Source organism: Rhinolophus sinicus, linkage group LG02, assembly GCF_036562045.2.
Source record: "Rhinolophus sinicus isolate RSC01 linkage group LG02, ASM3656204v1, whole genome shotgun sequence".
Taxonomy (NCBI): domain Eukaryota; kingdom Metazoa; phylum Chordata; class Mammalia; order Chiroptera; family Rhinolophidae; genus Rhinolophus; species Rhinolophus sinicus.
Genome location: NC_133752.1, coordinates 59,982,493 through 60,003,867, shown reverse-complemented (window position 1 = coordinate 60,003,867; position 21,375 = coordinate 59,982,493). Strand labels below are relative to the sequence as shown.

Below are 21,375 nucleotides of genomic sequence, written 5' to 3'. Positions count from 1 at the left end.
TAGTGTGTTTTTTTGTATGTGTGTGTGTGTCATGTGGGAAAGTGGAAAACAAGATTTTTATATAAACTAATATTGGGTATTTGGAGGTACTGTGTTAAAGTCCAGAATTATAGAAATTAGAGCATAATACATTCATAAAGGCAATACTGTTGGTTTTTTCTATCCAAAATAATTTCTTCTTTCCTATTTTATACATGTATTGCTATGTTTGCTTATTGTTATTACTATCTTCAGTCTTTATTTAATTCATCTTTATTGAGCACTGCTATAAATAGCATATTTTCCTATGGACCAGGAAGGTTATAAAAATGAAATCAGTCATGTTCCCTACCCCTCTGGCACTTACAATCTAGTGTTGAATTCAGAGCTATTCACACATATCTATAAAACATGAGTAGAGAGTATAGGTACACAGAGTATTAAAAATGGTAAGAAGCAGTCTGGAAAGAATATGGAAGTTTCTTTTTAAAAGATTTTTATTAAAAATATAGCTAACATGCAATATTATATTAGTTTCTGGTGTACACCATAGTTACTCAACATTTATATACCTAAAGAAGTGATCACCATGATAAGTCCACAACCATCTGACACCGTACTATGCTATCACAATATTATTGATTATATTCCCTATGCTGTACATTACATCCCCATGACTTATTTGTTTCATACCTGCAAATTTGAATCTCTTATTCCCCTTCACCTTTCTTCCCCTTTTTTCAATTGCAGTTGATATTCAATATTATTTTATATTAATTTAAGGTGTACAGCATAGTGGTTATACATTCATATAATTGAAGAAAGATCCCCCTGACTAGTCTAGTACCCACCTGGCACTATACACAGTTATTAGCATATTATTGACTATATTTCCTATGCTTTATTTTACATCCCCAGGACTATTTTGTAACTACCAATTTGTACTTCTTGATCCCTTCACCTTTTTTACCCTGTCCCCAATCCCCTCCCATCTATCACTCCAATAAATCTAGTACCCATCTGACACCATACACAGTTAATATAATATTATTGATTATACTCCTTACACTATACCCTACATCCCCATGACTACTTTGTAACAACCAATTTGTGATTCTTAATCCTTTCACCTTTTTCACCCATTCACCTAACCCGCCTCCCATTTGGCAACCATCAGTTTTTTCTCTGTATCTATTACTGTGTTTCGTTTTGTTGTTTTGTTCTTTAGATTCCACATGTAAGTGAAATCACATTGCATCTGTCTTTCTCTGTCTGACACTCCACTCAGCACAATACCCTCCAGGTCCATACATGCCACAGATGATAAAAACCCATTCCCTTCCATGACTGAGAATATGGCAATTTCTTAAAACACCAAACATGTACTTACCATACAACTGTTAATATACTCTAGGCCATTAATCCCAGAGAAATAAACACTTACGTTCACAAAAAAACCTATACACCTACACGTAAATGTTATAGTAGCTTTATTCATAATATACCCAAAAGCTGTAAACAACTTTGCCCTTCAATGAGTGAATGCATAAACTGCCATATATCCATACCATGAAATACTATGCAGCAGTAAAAAAGAATGAACTATTGACACACACAACTTGGATTGATCTCTGGGGAATTAGGTGGAGTGAAAAAGCCAACCTGCAAAGTTACATACTGTATGATTCCCTTATGTACCATTCTTGAATTGACAAAATTATAAACAAAAATAATAGATTAGTGGTTACCAGGGATTAGAGACTGGGGATACAGGGAGGGAAGGAGACAGGTGGCTGTGAGTAGCATGAGGGGTTGTTGTACTCAAACTATTCTGTACCTTGACTGTGGTGGTGCTCACATAAACCCACATGTGATAAAATTTCATGGAACTAAATACACACATACAGACATAATTGCGTGTTTTTAAAACTGGTGGAATCTGAATGAGGTTTATGGATTGTCTCAGTATCAACTTTCTTGTTGTGATATTTTATTATAGCTAAGCAAGATATCACCATTGAGGGAAACTGGATAAAAGATACACAGGATCTCTCTGTATTATATTTTTCAACTCTACGTGAGTCTACGATTGTCTGAAAATAAAAAAGCGTTTTGGTTCGTGTTTTTTTTTTAATAGTAATTTCAGAAAGGAGGAAGTCTTCCTCAACTTCATCCACTTGAGGGAATCAAGGAAGGGTTCATGGAGGAGGCATCATTTGAACTAAACGATAGATCCTGATATAATCCAGTCACCCTATGATGAATAAGGTCTATCATTTTTAAAAGTTGAAATGAAAATTAGAATAACAGTCAGAAAAAAACTGGACAACATGTTTTGGAATGATCCCAAAAAAACTTCTTTTGTAGAATCAGAATTAAAAACAAACAAGAAAAAATAGCCCATTCTGTTGGTCTAATTATCTCTTCATTTCAAAAACATTTATTCAATCTATTATGATCAAGTAAGACTGTAAATTCATTACAACAGTTACAATAGCACCACTTGTCAAGCACCTACTATGTTCCAAGAACTGTGCTAAGCACTCAAACGTTGCCTCATTTTAATCCCTACTGCAATCATTCCAGGTAAATATTAGTGAGTGTTTAAATCACAAGCTTTAGTCACACAGTTAGTGTAAAATCTGGCAGTACTCATTCCTTAAAAATCAAAGTGTAAACAAAGTGTAAACAATAATTATGTTTTCCACATCATACAAAAATAAAAGATCAATTTAATAACATTTATTGAAAGACTATTATTAGATACAAAGCACTTTACTAGGTGCTGTAGGAAGAGAGATAAAAGATATAGAACCGCTTGCCCTCTGTACAATTAATAAATATTATTTGTCATGACTTAACTTTCTCCGATGAATTGATTAAAACAGACATGTCTAAGAATACTGAAACCCTTTATAGGTTATCTTTCAAAAGATAATATCTTTCACTTTAAAAATATGAATCTGTATTATCTATTTCTCTATGCATATAAAGTTTGAACTATTAGTCATATTTTCACTGTGACCCAAGCTCAAATTCTCCAACTTTTGTAAAAGAAAATATCAAAAATATTTTTCTGAGGAATATGATGCCATATTCTGAGGAATATGAGGAATGTGATGCCATTCTAAAATATTTTTCTGAGGAATATGATGCCATTCTAAAATTTGTCAATTTAAATCTCTTCAAGTTTGTTTGCAGAGCAGATTTTAATGTCACATGTTAATAAATTTTATTTTATTTTGGAAATACCTACAGAAATCTGCAAAATAATAATCATATTGCCAGTTTACATGGATTCATTTTTAAATGGCTTTTCAAATATGAATTGTATTCTTTCTGTTTTACAAGACACTTTTATTATTACTTGAAGATACCTTTCTTCCTTGTATCTTCCTGTAGCTTGCAGATGCCACCTAGAGGCCCGATTGCAGAATGTATGAAATAAGGGGGACCAATTTTTTAATGGAACACTGAAAGTAATTTACTTTGAAATGTACTTTAAATCTTTGTTTAAAATTCATCATTTCCTTTGATCTTGTTTTCTTCTCAAAATGTTTTATTAAATGGAATAAAAACAGTTTCTGCAAAATTTTTAACTATCAATTCATGCCAGTTTTCATATTTTAGCCAAGTGCCTGAATTTTATCAGTTCATAGGCCAATGTTATTTGGGACAATAAAAGTCAAAATACTAATGTTGGTTTTCAAAGTGGTGTGGTGTAATACAGAACTTGTATGAGTAGCTTTATACAATTGAGGGAAGGATAAGGAAAGATTCAGTGAAATCTCGCCATCAGCATGATGTATGTCACAGCACCATTCCTAACTTTATAATGGCCTAGACCACTTGAATGATGTGTCTCTAACAGCTCATCAGTAATTTACCAAAACTAAAATTATGAAGGTGGCTACTATTAGGCTTTTAATCTTTCATTTTGTATCCAAGCAGTTAGCAATTCAGTGCCATACTAGATTTAGCAGGAAGTCAGCTTCCAGGGTATCTGCTCTATACCTTCCCATCTGGACCCAGATAAGCCCGCCGTGCAAGCCTGGGATGAAACCACAGCAGCGAGGGAAGAAGATCTGCAATTATTTCAGAATGTTGGTATGAACTCCTAGCTTCATTGGCATGATTATAATACATAATTTTAAATAAATATTATTCACTTTAAGTTATTCAGAACAAATACATTATATAGAATTTGTATAAATATTGTCAGTTGCAAGAAAATAGAATCTTCCCCACATTTATTTCTGTAGTTGTTTGACACACACACACACACACACAAAAGCTATATCTTGGTTTCTCTCTATATTTCCTTAACTTAGTTCCTATTCTTTTTTCATCATGAAGTATTTGACCTTCTGCTGTCTCTGTTTGACCTTCCATAATGAACATAATCATTTTCCTCATTCTGCTGAGAAAAAACAAAACACCCAATATTTTTATGTATATAAAGATGTAGTTTTTCCTTTTTATATTTTCTTTTATTCTTTGTCCTGCACCTTGAAAGTAGAAATTTACTGAAATGACAGAAGCTGGGAAAATGAAGGAAGGGATCACTACTTATTGTATATATGCATGAGAAATTTATGTCTACAAGGCAAAAATTTTAATGACAGAAAACTGGAAAATAAATGAATATAAGTTGAGACTGAATCCATCTCACAGAAGCAGGATGCTCACATGTGGAGCAGAGCTAGGATGGAAATTATGCATCAGGCACACAGTTTCATTCTATGGTCAGATCCAGGGGATCTGCAAAGCTTCTGCAATTCTGTTATTTCGAAGAATGGCTAATGAACAAAAATGCATTCCATTCTACTAGTTTTTTCTCTCTTAGATACCAGTTTGGGAAGTGATCCAGTCCCGGAGGGCAGTCACTCTCGTATAAACACCAGGCTTATTGGGTTGCCCGCATTCATCTCCCCAGCTCACTATTCCAACAAGGTACCAGATATCTCTAGCATCTGAACTAACCAGTGGTCCTCCGGAATCACCCTAAAGGAGAAGGAAGAGATTAGTAATTAATAATTCGTTCACTATGGAGGAGTTTACTATTTCTCTAACTTGAGTTTAATGAAAGGGGGGCTTTCAAACATCTTCAGTGTGTTCAAATGCACAAGTGATTCCCTCTAAGTCAGTAATTCACATAAAGGAAGAGCTCCACCACCTGGAGAATTGGCTTAGCCTCAGGGTTCAGAACACTGATATTAAAGTCTCCATCTCTTTGGAGAACAGTGTTCATAACCTGTCAGGTATGTCAGACAAAATAACTATCCATACTGGTTGCCTCTTTATCAGTGTGACACACCTCCCGAAAGAAGGGTGATGAGTCTATCACTGATAAAGAGCACAAACATTAGAGTCAGACACCTGGGTTTAAATCTCAAGTCTGGCTCTTCCAAGCTGGCTAAGACCTTTAATTTACTTATTTGTAATGCTCTTAATAATACCTACCTCTGAGGATTATTTTGTAGATTATGTAAAACAGTGGGCAAAGTGATTAGCATAGAGCCTGGCACAAAGCAGGACTTAGTAAATACATATACAAAACCACAAATGCCAATTGTGTATTTCTTGTGAACTCCAGAAAGCTATTTCCTTAAAAGGGTCATAAAAACAAGGGACTGACTGATTATTCCTCAAATTCCTGGTATCATTAAGTATTAAGCACTCTATGAAACTCTTAATTAATTAATTAGCATATTATCTCATTAACTCCTGTAATTCTGGCAATGAAACATGGGATTAGGTTTTATTTTCTCCATTTAACAATAAAGAAACTGGAAGTCATACAAATTCTAGGCAGACCAGTTTAGGATGAAGAAATAGTTGATGCCAGAGACAACAAAGTTTAACTCTGTTTAAGAGACAGGAGTAAAGGAGTCTGAGAATAAAGTAATCAAAGAAAAAAGACGGCAAAGTACTTAACAGCAATACAAGATGAAAAATACAGTGATGTCCAGCAAGTATCAAATAGAGAAAGATATAGTCTGTTCTGCTAACACTAGTTAGCCCACGCACTGTTGGTGAATTGGGAGTTGTGTCAGTATAAGATGGAAGTGATGGTTTATATGTGTTTGTCTCACTCAGGGAAGCCAGAATAATGGGAAGAGAATTATAATCTTTAGGAGAAAAGGAAAAAGCTATCAACTCAGCTATTCATAGGCAGAAGCCTTTGGGGCCCTATTTTAACAAAATGTTTAGAAAGTGCCTATGCCTAGAATCACCCCCCACACATACACCACCACCACTACCACCACTACCACCACCACCACCACCACCACCACCACACATACACAAAAATGCACAACCCAGCCTGGCTTAGTTCTTAGATCTTGGCTTATTGCACTGCCTTCTCTGCTCAGGGCTACATCCCCACATGCATTGTGTCAGCCCCAGGAAGCTGGTATTTCTCCTCTATTGTTTCTGTGCATTTTTAACATCCCGTAAGTCAGCCACCAGCCAACCTGCGCATTCTACCTGTCTACACCATCCAAGTTATTTTTCAAGATACAATTATTTGTTGTTGTTTGTTCTCTAGTTACAAAGTTGTATAGCTTTTGCAGGATCTGTTGGTCTGTCTCTAACCCTATTTTTCCCATAAATTCTAACATTTTTAGTGAGTGGTTCAGTGAGAAATAGAACCAGAAGTTTATTCAGGGATGCACATAACAGAAACTTTTAAAATTAGAAGAAGCCAAACCAGGAAGCAATTTTAGTGATCAAGATAAGAAGTAATGAAGGAATAAAGTGTTAACAGAATGAATGGCGACAAAAGAAATAAATCTGGGAGAAATATTCTAGGACTTGATTAACTCCACATGAAGGAGATACAAGAGTAAAAGATTCCAAGAATCCTGATAACATAAGTGAGAAACTTGAAAATGGGAAATCCCGTTTAACATTTCATGATGCCCATTGAGTTTGTCATTACACATATACAAATTTTAGTCTTATATTTACAACTTAAAACATATACACATAAAGGAACATGGGTTGGGAGTAGACAGAAATATGAGACTAAATTTGGACAAAAGGTTAGTTCTGGACATGTAGATTTAGAAGTCATTAAAGTGACAGATGAGTTCAAAGAAAAGATAGCTTCTTTCAGTAAATATATAGAGAATAGAAAAATTTCATCTGAGATCTGAGTCTTGAGACAAAGCCAGGCTTAGACAGAGGGAGAGAAAGAAGAACCAAAAGAAGAGACCAGAACTGAGTGCTTGGAGAGGAGGGGAAGAAAACAGCATGTTTCAGAACCATAGAACCAAAAGAAGGATCATATTTTAACAAAGAATAGGTAGCAAAATGCCACTGAGATGGGAAAGAATAGGAGACACAAGTAAAGATTTTTGCATGTGAGGCTATTGATGATTTTTGTGATATTAAAACATAGGAAGCCAGTCAAATGACAAAATTGTCGGTGCTAGACATAAAAGAAAAAAAAACACAAAAAAACGATGGGTGCCAGTTGCCTCCAGAGATAACAAAGTAAAGTACTGTAATCCAGGGCTAAACTTGGTTATCCATCTTTAATTTCCCAAATTTTTAAAGAACATTCATCTTTAATACCATCATCAAAGTAGCATTGTAGAATACGGGATATATTTTTCAGATGAAATTGTATGACATCTATGATTTATTTCAAAATAGATCTGTAATTTTGGAGTGGAGGGGAGGGCTGAGAGGATTGTGTTAGGATATACAGGGAGGAAATAAGATTTGTTATGAGTTTAAAATTGTTGAAGCTGGGTGATAAGTACATGGGGGTTCATTTTACTGTTCTCTCTACTTTTGTGTGCATTTGAAATTTCTGTAACAAAATTAAAAATGAAAGACTAAAAAATAATACAACTGTTCCTCTGATGCTTTTAGGAAGAAAGTTACTATAAATAGAGGCTGAGGTGTTTGAATGAAGATCGTAAATGATGATCACAAATGTGAAAGCACAAGATGTTTTCAATGGTTTTAGTAAAGTTGGAGGCAAGTAGGATGAAGGTGATTAAGATAGAGAAGATCTACAATAATGTCTAAATAATGATTATAGATTCTGTTTTCTATGACTATCAACAAGACAAATAAAATAGAGTTGATTCTCATTATTCATGGTAGCTATGTTCTATGAAATTGCTGTAAACACTGAATTAGTGAATAGTCAATCATTGCTCCTAGGAGAACTACAGGGCTAGGTTTCCATGAGTCTCTAGTCAGGTTTTTGTCAACTAATCAATACATAAGCACCTCTGATGTATGTTTTCTGTTTAAAGACACATTATTTAACATATATTATTGATTAATTAACATTGAACTCACAGCCAACAGAACTAAAACTCATGCCTAATGAAGTTTACCTAACATACACATTTTCTGCATAAAGCACATCACAGCCTTCTTGCACTTCAGAACTACAGTTGGGGACTATTTTAAATAGCAAAATCACCAACAAAAAGCAGAAAAATGTGGCACTACATAGGCCACAAAAAGGACATAAGTTTGTGGTACTAAAGCCAGAACAAGAAGGCAGCATCACTTTTTACAACCTGAGGTGGGAGCATGCTCATTGGGTGACTCAAGCTATTTGCCACTTTGTGCGTGTTCGAGAATGATCATGAAAGTGCCTTGAGTACTGACTTTGAGATTTTCAAACAAATCTTAACAAGTAGGTAAATTCACAAGTATGGAATCTGCAAATAATGATAATTTAGTGTATTTCCAGTGACATTTTTATTAAGTTGGTTTATTTTAGTACATTTATTTACAGAATCAAATTGAATTTTCTGTAGAATTTTGTAATGGACCCACACTACATTGTTTCATGTCTTCCTTCGTGAACAAATAGGGCCTCAGAGCAGAAAAAGAAACACAGGGAAATAAGTTCAGTTTTGAGCATTTGCCAGAAGTGTGCAGAAAGGTTACAGTTGGGTAAAAGAGTTTAATGTAACCAACTGAACTAAAGTGACCGACTCAGAGGTAAACGTTGGAAAAGGACTATGGTGAAGTCAGCTGTGCATTAAGGGAAGTGAAGCCCATGAATGGAAAAAACAGGTGCAGTGTGTATGAGAGAGAGGAAAAAATGGAAAGTTGCAAAAAAAAAAAATAAAAAAAAAAATCTTAGAAATGAATGATATCCACTCTATGAATCCAAACTGGAAAACATAAAGAATACCATGAAATCTCAAAGACCAATATGAGGCTTAAAGAGCACATTAAATATTAAGTCTGTCAAATCACAAGATAAAAATTATAGGCGTATTTAGAGACATACCCAAGGAATCAGTTATTGATTCCTTCAAAGATTTTATCAGCCGTGTTCATGAAGATGTAGATGTCATGGTTGTCATAGCTGACAAAAGTACAAAGTTGACAGTGCTAGCCTATGTACTGGAAAGCAAAATCAAGGTTCAAAAAGATGTCTGGGCTCTGGATCCAGATGGAATAGACACTCCTTTTACCCAAGTGAAATACAGATAAAAACAAAAACAAAAAATCCTGGGCATTAGAAATAAACATAAAAGGATTCTGAAAGGTAGAGCAAAGAAGGTTGATAAGCCAAGAACCTCAGGACTCAAGGAATGACACAGGAGTGAGCTCCCTGGACCCTGGTTTTTTGTTTTGTTTTGCTTTTGTTTTGTTGTTGTTGTTGTTGCTCCTGCTGCTGTTGTTGTTGTTGTCCTTTCATTTATCCTGGGCATGGAGCTGAAGAAACCAGCAACCTGGCAACAGGTGCAAATGAAAAAGAAGCCTCAAGAAAAGGTTTGTTTCTCTAATCAAAGAACCAGAAAGGAAAGTAACCTAGGAAGACAGAAAAACATTTAGACAATATCCTCTCTACTCTAGCCAAATGCAGAAAACAACAAAAACAACAAACAAAAAGCATGTGGCCCCATCCCAGCCCCTGTCAGTACAGGCTATGTGGGGAACTTGGAATTCCACCCTTGCCATTGTATTGAGGCCCAACGCCCCCACCAAACTGGTGTCAGAGAAGACTGAGTGGGGAGCCAGACTTTCATTTTTGCCAGGTGACAACAAAGGCTTCCTCCAACTTCCCGGTGGTGACCAGCTGGGGAGATACTAGAGCACCATCCAGTGGTAATGAGGTATAACTCTCCCTCCCACTAGCGTAATACCAGAAGAGACCTAGAAGAGAGTCAGGACTCTCACTAGTGCCAAGCAGGAATGAGATCACTACCCCATGCTGTCAGTGGAGGCCCCAAAGGGAACAGTAACAAGGTGCTCCAGCCAGACTGATATCAACGGAGGCCTACTGGGGAGCCTGAAATTCCACCTCCATCCAGCAAAATGAGGCACTACTCCTCCACCCAAGTGTCAAAGGAGGATGAGTGGGGATGAGGCAGCACTTCTCTATCCCCTCCAGTGTCATGTCAGTAGAAGCCTGCTAAAATAGAAGATTTAAATAACATCCAGACTCTTGTAGCAATACTCAAAATATCAAAGGTGCATTTGAAAATCACTCTCATACCAAGAACCAAGATAATCTTGAATGAGAGAAGGTGATCAACAAACACCGACACTGAGATGATACAGATGTTGGAATTGTCTAACATAAAATTTTGAAGCAGCCATTGCAAAAATGTCTTCACAAGCAATTACCACCATGCTGGAAACAAATGAAAAAAATAAGAAGTTTCCACAAAGAAATAGAAGATATAAAGAAGAGTCAAATGGAAATCTTAGAACTGAAAATACAATGATCAAAATAAGTATTTTAGAAACTTACTGGATGGTCTTAACAAAAAAATGGAGATAATGGAGATGACAGAATTAAAAATCAGTGAACTCGAAGATACAATGATAGAAATTACCCAATCTGAACAGAGAGAAAGAGAAGTTGAAAAGAAAAACTGAACAACAGAAGCTTAGGGTCCTATGAGACTATAACAAAAGAACTAACATTCCTGCCATTAGAGCCTGGAAGGAGGCAGAAAAGAAGGTGGGGCTGAAAAATATTCAAACAAATAATAGCTGAAATTTTCCCAAATTTATCAAAGAACATAAACATGCATCTGAAAAAGCTTAGCAAACCCTAAACAGGATAACCCAAGAGATAGTCTAGTCAAAAACACTAACAGATAAATAAAAATAGAATTCTAAAAAAAAAGTTACTGTATGATTCTATTTATATAGCACCCTTGAAATTACAAAATTATGGAGATGGAGAACAGTTTAGTGACTGCCAAGTGTTAGTGATGAGAGAGGGATTAGGGGAGGAAAGTAGGTGTCACTCTGAAAGGAGATCTTTGTGGTGATGAAACAGTTCTCAACTGTAGTGGTGGTTACATAGATCTGTACATGTGACAAAATGCCATAGAACTAGAAGCACACACTGTACCAATGTCAATTTTCAGATTTTATATTGTACTATAGTTATGTGAGATGTAACCATTGGGGAACATTGGGTGAACGATACATGAGACCCCTTTGTACTATTTTTGCAAATTTCTGTAAATCTATAATTATTTCAAAATATAAGATGAACAAAAATTGTGCAGCATGCTAATAGGTCAGACTACTTACCTGGCATGCATCTCTTTTTCCTTTCAAGGAACCAGCACATAACATTCTAGGAGTTAAGGCATTATTGTAAACTTGAGGTTCATTACAGATTTTAGTGTCTATGAGATTCACCTGTACTTGCCGAAGATGATTTTCACTGTTACCTAAAGGGAAAAAAAATAGTCTCTATATCTGTAGATATACATGTATTTTATAAACCTGAAGAAAGTCTTTCATAATTATTAGACAAGATGTTGGTATAGAATCTTAGGATATGAATTTTTTTTCAAATATAGTAACATTTGGGGAGAGAATTCTTTCCTGTTTTAAATAAAAATTTAGATGCCTAGGAAAGAACCTCAAGTTGTTTAAGTAATTTCCATTCCATTGTTAAGCTTAGAAGGTATTTTGGGGTGGGGGTGGGAAGGAGGGCATAGTGGTTTTAGGATTCTCTGATCTTCATAATTTGATATATTAATGATCCCTAATCTCTTATGATGTTAATTCCCTGGTTAAAAAGTTCAAAAATATTTATTCTTTCAGACACATTGCCAAGCACTATTGCTACAGTAGTACTGATGCACTTGACAGTAACCTAAGGCATAAAGGAATTCATGTATCTTCTAAGTGACTTGGTTTACCTGCAGGACCTGACTTGGCCCAGGTTGATATGACCAACCCACTAACATATTTTGGCATAAGACATTCCATTCTTTGAATGCCTTAGAATACTAAATTAGATTACTATGATTTGAGTTTCTCTTCAGATCCTCACCGTCATTTTTCCGTGCTCCAAATCCAGTCACAAACACCTCATCACCTGGCTGGAACTCATGGGATGCATCAGGGAGACAAATTCTGTGTACTGTATTTGTGTAGGGAACAGGGCTAGAAAGCTCTGCAACTGAAATATCATAGTCATGTGATGGATATTTGTATTTTTCATGGATAATTATCCTCCGGATGCCTTTTTTCATTTTTGGAGGATTTATTGTTACTCCAAAGGAGGCAGTCCATCTGGATGGGTCATTATACCTGGGGAGGAAAGTATGAAGAATAAGTTCCACTCTACCATGCTACCAATATAATGATTTCTACTAAGCAATTTAGTGTACAGGTGTCAGTATAAGTTTTTCTTTTTAAAATTATAGTTTCTGTGTATAGAAATAAACTCTTTCCAATCCAAGAATCAGGTTCATGGGTCAGATCAGGTAGAAATGCCACAATGACATGTTTCTTGGGATATACATGCTGCTTTGCATGCTGAGTCACCCACTCCAGATCCTAAGACCTTTAGACATTTCTGGGCATCAGTGACTCCAAGGGACTCACTATATTTCCAAGGATACAGGAAAGCATATCCTGTACAGAGAGAACTAAATGTATTCTATGTGCACCATGTTAACTAACTACAAACATACATACACATTTCTCTGAAAACAAAAATGGCTACACAAAACTTGAACAAAGGATTACTATACTGTAAGCATTTTACACTGGCTTGAAAGGTTTCCATTCCTTGGAATATAGCTATTCATCTGCATAATTTGTTACTACCAGATTCCTTCACATTTAATTGTCATCATGTGAAATTTCCCCATTGGGGTCAAACCTACAATCTACCTATCCTCCATCTTTAATAATATGCAGCAGAGAGATATGGCTCTTCTCCAGCTCAAAGTCCAAAGATGACATTAAAATTCCTGCTCCCTTTGACAAATTATTATTATTTATCAATGGATAATTTACCTACAGGGACTTCAGTGCCATTTCCATTTTCAGACTATAAAACGTCTTACTGCAGTTTTTGTTTCCCGCTCTTTGTGACATATATGTTCTTTACTATATACTAAACTTTTTATCAAACTTCATAAGGTATTTCCTTCTTCCCAAGCCCCAATACACTCTGCTTACTCCCAATCGCTCTGGAGGTTCAGGACTTACGTTCTAAAGCAATGAGCGGCACTCACAAGCCATGTGCCATTAATTAAAGTCGCTCCACAGCGATGGATCTCATCCCATTGCAGGCTAGCTTGCCACGGCCATTCACCCTCTTCTACCTGTGTCCCACCAACAATCCTGAGACTCTGTTTTGTAGTTTTACTTCTTCGAGTCCCACAACCTGCCAAAGAGAGATGATGCATTAGTTAGCAGTTGTTTTTAAGTATCAAATTATGTTACTATGTCCCAAATTTCTGATACTTTGTGCTCAAATAGTATCAAACATTTTCTCTTGTTCTTACCTTTCCTTAAACTGTGTGTTTCATTATTTAACTTTTATTCATCATGTAAGATTTAAATCAATCATTACCTCCTCTAGGATGCCTTCTCTAACAATTCCCTATCCCAAAACTGCATTAATTACCCCAAACTGCATTAATTATGACTTTCTTAATGCTTCCATTAAAAAAAATTCTCTTTCTTGCTCTCTCTCTCTCTCTCCATATATACATATATATACACACACACATATATATACACATATATATGTGTGTATATACGTATATATATACATGTATATACGTATATGTATGTGTGTTTGTATATGTGTATATATATGTGTGTGTGTGTGTGTGTGTGCGTGTGTGTGTGTGTATATGGAGAGAGAGAGGGAGTGCCATATATATATGTGTGTATATATATATATATATATACTGGGGCTGCCAAAAAACTGTATACAAGTTGACACTTTGGACACAATGGAAAACAGATAGTTTTCTGTAATCAGAAGTGTCTGGGCACTGGTGGTAACCACGTTGAGCACCTCTCATAATTGCAAAAGTCAAACATGACTTGTATTCATCTTTTGTTATCAGTATATATTGAGTATTACAATTTTAATAGTTTTTTTCCTTTCTTAAAATGTGTATACATTTTTTTGGATATATATAATCTTCTTCAACATTGTTTATTACAAGGTTTCTCAACCTTGGCAGTATTGACATTTTGGGATGGATAGTTCTTAGTTGGTGGGGGGGAGGGGCTGTTCTGTGCATCATAGGATGTTTAGAAGGATCCCTGGCTTACACATACTAGATACCAGTAGCACTTCCCACACAAAAAATGCCACCGTGGGACATGATCTCTTGGGGATCAAAATTGCCCTTGTTTGAGAGCTATTGTTTTAGAATTATGTGTTCATGCACTAGTCTTGTACATCTAGTCCCATTAGAATATGAGCTTCTTTAGGCAGGGATAATGTCTCATCCTTTTTATATCCCTATTGCATAACATAGCACTAGCACATAATATGTACCTAATATTGGTGGCAAGAATATATGCCATTTAGGTCATGGGATTATCCTTTGGTTCCATGTTTATTGAGTAGTACATTGTCTTCCATCTTTAAAAATACGTGTAAATGTATTCTGTACTAATTCTGTAACTATCAAATATATTCTCCAAATCCTGGTGGAGTACTTTGCTCTGAGGAAAGGAAATACTAGGCCTAGCATCAGTACTTTTAAAAAATGAGAAATATATTATCTGGGCCTTTAGTAATTTCATCAGTATATACTCCAACCCAATAATTGACTGTGGTTTCCATAATATGGGATTAAAAACATCAAGAAGATTTTATTTATTGTAGAGTAATGCCTTTCTGCCTGTAGTTGAAAAATACCGATGTACAGATTACTTTTGTATAATCTTTAGAAAACTTTTGTGAGAGTATATTATAGATAATCTTTAATCAAAATATTAAGAAGTATTTTTTGTCTCTTCTTTAACAACTGCACAACTCACTTCCACTACACATCTACCATGGGTCCCCCGACACATTCACTCCAAAACACTACCAATTTTATTATTCTTTAGTAATAAAATGTGCCTCAGAGATAAGATAAAGCACCATGAGCTGTGCACAGATGAATCAAACTTTGTTCTGACCCTATAACATCACACAAAGTAAGGCTAAATGATTTAATGTTAACTCTTTACATTCAAGTAATGTAATTTTAATAAATATATTAAACTTACAATTGTTCAGAAAGTTGTCTGTTTCTGTGTTGTTGATTTCTGAAATACACAGAAATGGTGAACAGGGTCAGCATATCAGAATTTCATAATGTCTCTGAATACTTCAAATACTAAAGGCTGCTTAATTCCATTTTAAGATAGTATCTCTAGATTGTGAAAAAAGTAACACAGTTAGTTTATCATAGATGTGGTATGTGCATTGCCTTGGGGGAAGGGGAGAAAAGGGGAGATCTGAACAGTGTTTCTTAAACAGTGTGGATAACAGTCACGTAGGGAGCACTGTCCTCATTTAAATTCCTGTTTCTCTTCACATTAATTCTGATTCAGTAGTTTCGTATTGAAGCCCAGGAATCTGAGTTTTATACCAGGGAATACATTCAAGTAGCCCATCTCTTTGGGTTGAATATTGGTCCAAACCACAGTATTGATTCCTCAAATGCAATGATATTTTTATTGACCATTATTTCAGATTGATTTATTAAACCTGTAGGCATAGTCCCATTTGTATTAACATATCCAAGAGGCATCTCTATAAATTAGTTCTCACTCCCATTTGAAACCAGTGTTATCCCTTTATAAGTCTTCTTTTCTGCTGAACTTGTAGCAAGAAAATTTACTCTCATATTGTCATTCAACTCTAGCCAATGGTTCCTTAGCTTATTGACTTCTCAAAAATTGGGCCCAAACCATAAGCAAACAATAAGCCAACTAACAGATACATAAAGCTCTAAGCACTCAAATGTCCTGACTCAGGAGATTTCCAATGACCAAAAGTATTCTCTTTGAACATGGCAAGATGGGAGCTCCAAATGCAAAAATCATGATGTTATTTTTTCTTTTCGATTTAATAGCATTGACTTATTACAAACCTGTATTCTAGAAAGGCTTCTTTCTGACTTTTTCTATTCTGGCTGTTTTGGGGAGAAATGGCGAAAATAAGATAGAAGTGACAATTTGTTCTTAGTAAATATTAAAAAGCACCACCACTGATCTCCCTGTTTCAATTAACCTGTTCCCTTCTATCTTTAGCTCTTCTTAGAGAAGGTTCTGGCTTTGCATGTTGATGCTACTGACAGGGTCAGCTTCATGGATTTGTGACTTGTGTATCCACACTGGGTCCTGCACTCAGCATGGCCTTGCACTTGGTTTCATGTGTGCGGTCTTGAATCTCTTAATAATTTTATCTCATACTTGTGTTTTGAAAGTGAAGTCCAGTATGAAAATGGAGTATGGCATGAGCAGAAGAGATACATACAATATGTATATCCACAGGTTTTTGTCACCCCATTTATATATAGTATTACTAATACTCTACTAATTCAGGATTCTGGTGGACCCACAATGTTCAGCAAACTCCAGGTGGGTACAGAATAAGTGTGTGATGTCTACCACTAAAGTAAGCAGAGTGCAATGACAGTCCCAGGAGGCCGTGTTTTCTTTTTCAGCCAGAACTTGCTTAGAAGGCGGAAAGAAGGCAACAACATTCTAATAGACATGAATAACCAAGGGACCCTATCGTATTCTTTCTTGCTCTCATTATTCTTTGTATTACCCAACAACTTCTGCTAAAAATAATGATGTAGAAGGACTTTTTAGTCCACCCTCACTTAAGCTGACGGTAGAGCGCATTCATAGAATGTGCATGTGTCAACAAGTGAAATAAAAAAGGTCAAGTTAGCCTTGTACAGTGTTTTCATTGATCTGGTAAAAACCGAAATACATGTATGTATGAGCTATGAAATACAGTTGTATAATTTTTGTGATTCCACATAGAAGTTAAATGCTCTTATATTTGCATTTTAAATTGACATTTCATAGTATGAAGGTGAACAGTAAAACTCATGGTAGTAATTTAAATTTTTAATTTTTTTTATTTAGAATGACATTAATTAACAAATAAAAATACCATGACAAGTCAAAAGACACCATGAAAGAAAAAAAGTCTTATATTTTAGTACCTTTAACAGTCTTTTTAAATTGCTTTTTGAAGAGTCCAATATTTTCATTTTGCGCTGGGCCCACAAATTATGTAGCAGGCCCTGACTAGTGAAGTCTCCGTTTCTAAGCAAGTAAGGGTAGCTGACCATCAGGTTAGGCCCCTACTTAAGTCTACCAGCTTTTATATTAGCACTATGTATTCACTCTTTCTATTTGCCCCCTATGGTCTAGTTTCTAGTGCTGCCATATTACATACTGTATCCACTAGCCATATATGCCTACTGACCTCTTGAAATGTGGCTCATCTAAATCAAAGTGTTCTATAAAAATAAAATATACACTGGATTTTAAAGTCTTAGTATAAAAAGTGCATATAAAATATCTCATAAATTATTTTTACATTGACTACTTGTTGAGATAATAATACCTTAGATATATTGTGTTAAATATACAAACTATTTAAATGAATTTCACATGTTTACTTTTACTTTTTTAGTGGCTACTAGAAAGTTTAAGATCATACATTTGGCCTGCACAGTATTTCTATAGACTTACATTGTTCTATAGCTCATGACTTGGCTCTTAACCAGATTTTTATTACTACTGAGGAACTCCAACGTTTCTTACTTTCTAGTAGTGAGGACCTATCACTGCTTAATTTGTCCCCTGCCCCACAAAAACATACAAACAAACAAAAACAAACCCTAAGACTTTTTATATTCAATGTAAAATATACCAAAAATATTATAATTTTTTTTCATTGGTAAATGATCTAAGGGAAGCTATAACAAGGTATATCAATAACATTAGAAGGCAAATATGTGGAGGGCATGAACCTTTCACACATCACACTTTCAGAACATAAAATATATAAAATACAAGCAACAAAAAAGAAGAGGACTAAATATACAATGCCACTTTCTCTGTTTATCATTAAATTCTATAGCTAAAGTGTAAGGTCCAATATAGAAATAGAACCCAGGCCCAGGAGTTAATGACAGACTTGTATGGGAGGCATAAGTTTGGGATAGTATGAAAAATTTAAATACTTTATTAGAACCAATTTGGTCCCAAAGAAATGTTCTGTTTGTTGTAAGACCCTATAACTAAAGGACATCCAAAATACTTTTTAAAAATCATTGCCTAAGACCAAACTTAACATGGAGCTATTCTATGTAAGAGAATTAAGCTATATAAGAAAAATAAACTTACTTTTTATTTCAACTGATTCAGGATCTAATTGAGGGGGTCCTATAGCATCTTGCAGCTTTTCATGTAGAACGTATTGAATATTTTTATTTATGGTTTCAGGATCCTCAGTAGAGCGAAATCTAAAAATCAGCAGCATATGAGCCAACACTCCATTTTCCTCTTTACTATAGACAAAAAAAAGAAAAATGTGGTTTCAAAAGACAGTTCAGAATAAGATCTATGGTAATATCACAGTATGTTTTTTTCTTTATCATTCATTTTGAAACACAGAGACAGACAAAAAACAAATCCATAAATGTAATTTTAAAATATCCAATTTGTTTCCCTCTATATTCCTATTGTTCACCACTTACAGAACTCCCAAGTCAGCTTTCCCAATAGTAAGCTAGTATGCTCATGCTCTCTGTTACCACCAAAGGATCTAGGTAAGTACATGTTTATTAATATAAAAAGACACTTCTCTTGTCAACCACCCAAAATTATCAACTATAAAACATAATAAATATGAAATCAACTCTGGCTTTAACTTTCAGGTTTAATTCCCAGTGGCTTAAATCCAATCATTTATCCTAAGCAACGTTCAGGCTCTCCTAAACTCCTAATCCTAAACATATTAGAAAGCTTGACCAAACTGTATTGACTTCATGTGATTGTATTTTCAAGATAAAGCATTAGTTAGCCTTAGACTGAGTCACCATCTTTGACTGCTCTTTCTCATTGTCAGCTACTCCACCCCCTCTTTTTCACGCACAATCAGTTCCTAAGGAAACTTACTCCTCCTTCTACCCTGCACTGACCCCTACTCACATAAACTATAAATGGGAATATAAATTAGAATCTTAGTTTTAGAGGTCAGTTTTGTTTATCTGTTATAAAATTTATTATCCATCCTCCCTGATACTGTATTTCTACTTTTAGAAATTTAATCTTCAAATACACTCTTGTTTGTGCAAGGAGATAAGTATGCATGTTTTCATTGTAACCTTGTTTTTAAATCAGAAAAATATGTAAAAACCAAGTGTCCATCAAAAGGGCATTGGCTAAATCAACCCTGACAAATACTTGTAGTAAAATACTATACCGCCAGCTAAAGAATGGAATAGGTGTATATGCAGTCATTGAAAAGATGTGCAAAATAAATGTTCAAGACGTGTTATTTCTGAGAGTAAAGTTATTGGGAGATTTCACTTTCTATTTTATGTAATATTGTGTTATTGAGATTTAAATATTTTGTGTTGCTTTTGTAATTTGAAGAAACAAATAGGGCTTTAAAGAGATTATTGTTATCTAGCTCATCACCTTTCGCTGCCTCAGCAACCCTGTACATCAATTCTTTCTTCTTCTTTTTCTTAGATGATCCCTATATTGGATGGCTAATGGAAATAAAAATAATAATAAAACACTCTGTCTACACCAGCCGTTCAATTAATCTCTCACCTTCTTATCACAGCAAACCTTCTTGGAAGGATAAATTATATTCTGCCTCATATTTACTTCATAGCACTGTGCTTCCTCCCCTTCCATTCCACTGAGTCTTTTCTCCAAAAGACTTTCTTGTTGATATGTTTAGTTGATTCTTTCCAGTCATACCACATTACTTGGTCCCTCAGGAGTATTTGTCAATGCTGACTACTGTCTCAAAACTTTTTGTCTTTAGCATCAGTGGTGCCTCTCTCCGGACTTTCCTTTATTCCTGCTGCTTCCCTATCTAGTTCCTAGGTTCTGTTTTTTTCTTACATTTTCTTCAATATTATTGTTCTTCAAGCTTTCTTCATCGAACATTTTTTGTCCTGCATTACCCTTTTCCTGAGACATTCCTTTTATACCCACACCTTCTGATACTTTGAGTTGATAAGCAAATATAAATCTTCATCTCAGTTCCCTTTTCTTCACCCAAGTCAGACTCATATTAAAGGCTCATATGTCCCCTAATATCTCAATTCAACACCTCTAAGACTATTTTCATCTTTTTAACAGTTCTACTTCTTCTTATTGCAGTAGCAGGAGAAAAAAATAATGAGTAGCAAGATTACTAGGATAAAGAGGTAAATTGGAAAGGGATTTGGAATCTAGAATTGATAGAACTTAGTTATTCATAAAATGTTAGGGGCCCAAGAAAGGAAGAAATGTATGATGACTTCCAGGTTTCTCATTAGTGTGATTGGGTTTTCCTTGAGTTCAAGAATTTTCTGTGGAACTCCCATGAGGAAATGTGCATGGGCAGGTGTACAGTTCCAGAAATCAGGAAAACAGTTTAAACTAGAAGTAAAAACTTAGATTTCACTAGTGTATGAAGACATGTGGGTGGATGAAGTCTCCTTGAGAAAGTGAAAATTTAAGGGTTAGAGAAGTAGATACAGATCCAAGAAAGAACAATATTTCAAACACCAGAGAGTATGGAATTTTCAGCAGAAAGTGGTCAAAGTAACACCTCAAAGTAACACTTCAAAAATGTCAGTGAAGTAATAGAATAAGAAATAACTTGGAGTTTTTGTCATTGGAAAATATTGGAAAAAACTCCTATCCTGTTTTGAAAAATACAAATAATTTGCATCAAGACAACATATTATTTAAGATCCTCATATAGTATTTTGCCTAAAATGTTATGCTCTGAACTTCTATTTCTTAATAGTTGATGGTCAGATCTGAGATCATCTTAAATATTTGGAGCAGAAAATGGTGGTATGGAAGAAAGTAAAGTAAATTCATAGGGAGAGCCAAGAGGTGAAAACAAACCTCATCTAC

At 35.1% G+C, this 21,375-nt stretch overlaps 1 protein-coding gene across 1 annotated transcript in view; it reads right to left on the bottom strand.

Moving 5' to 3' along the window:
* Window positions 1-4,212: 4,212 nt before the first annotated feature.
* The window catches only part of LOC109436815 (transmembrane protease serine 11E), a 38,869-nt gene continuing 21,706 nt past the window's right edge, over window positions 4,213-21,375 (bottom strand). The window contains exons 5-10 of the mRNA XM_019715642.2: window positions 18,631-18,794; window positions 15,481-15,519; window positions 13,447-13,624; window positions 12,278-12,537; window positions 11,524-11,666; window positions 4,213-4,983 (exon numbers count right to left, since the gene is read on the bottom strand). Coding sequence (XP_019571201.2) covers window positions 4,822-4,983; window positions 11,524-11,666; window positions 12,278-12,537; window positions 13,447-13,624; window positions 15,481-15,519; window positions 18,631-18,794 — 946 coding nt within the window. The 3' untranslated portion in view covers window positions 4,213-4,821. The remainder of the gene's footprint in view (window positions 4,984-11,523; window positions 11,667-12,277; window positions 12,538-13,446; window positions 13,625-15,480; window positions 15,520-18,630; window positions 18,795-21,375) is intronic.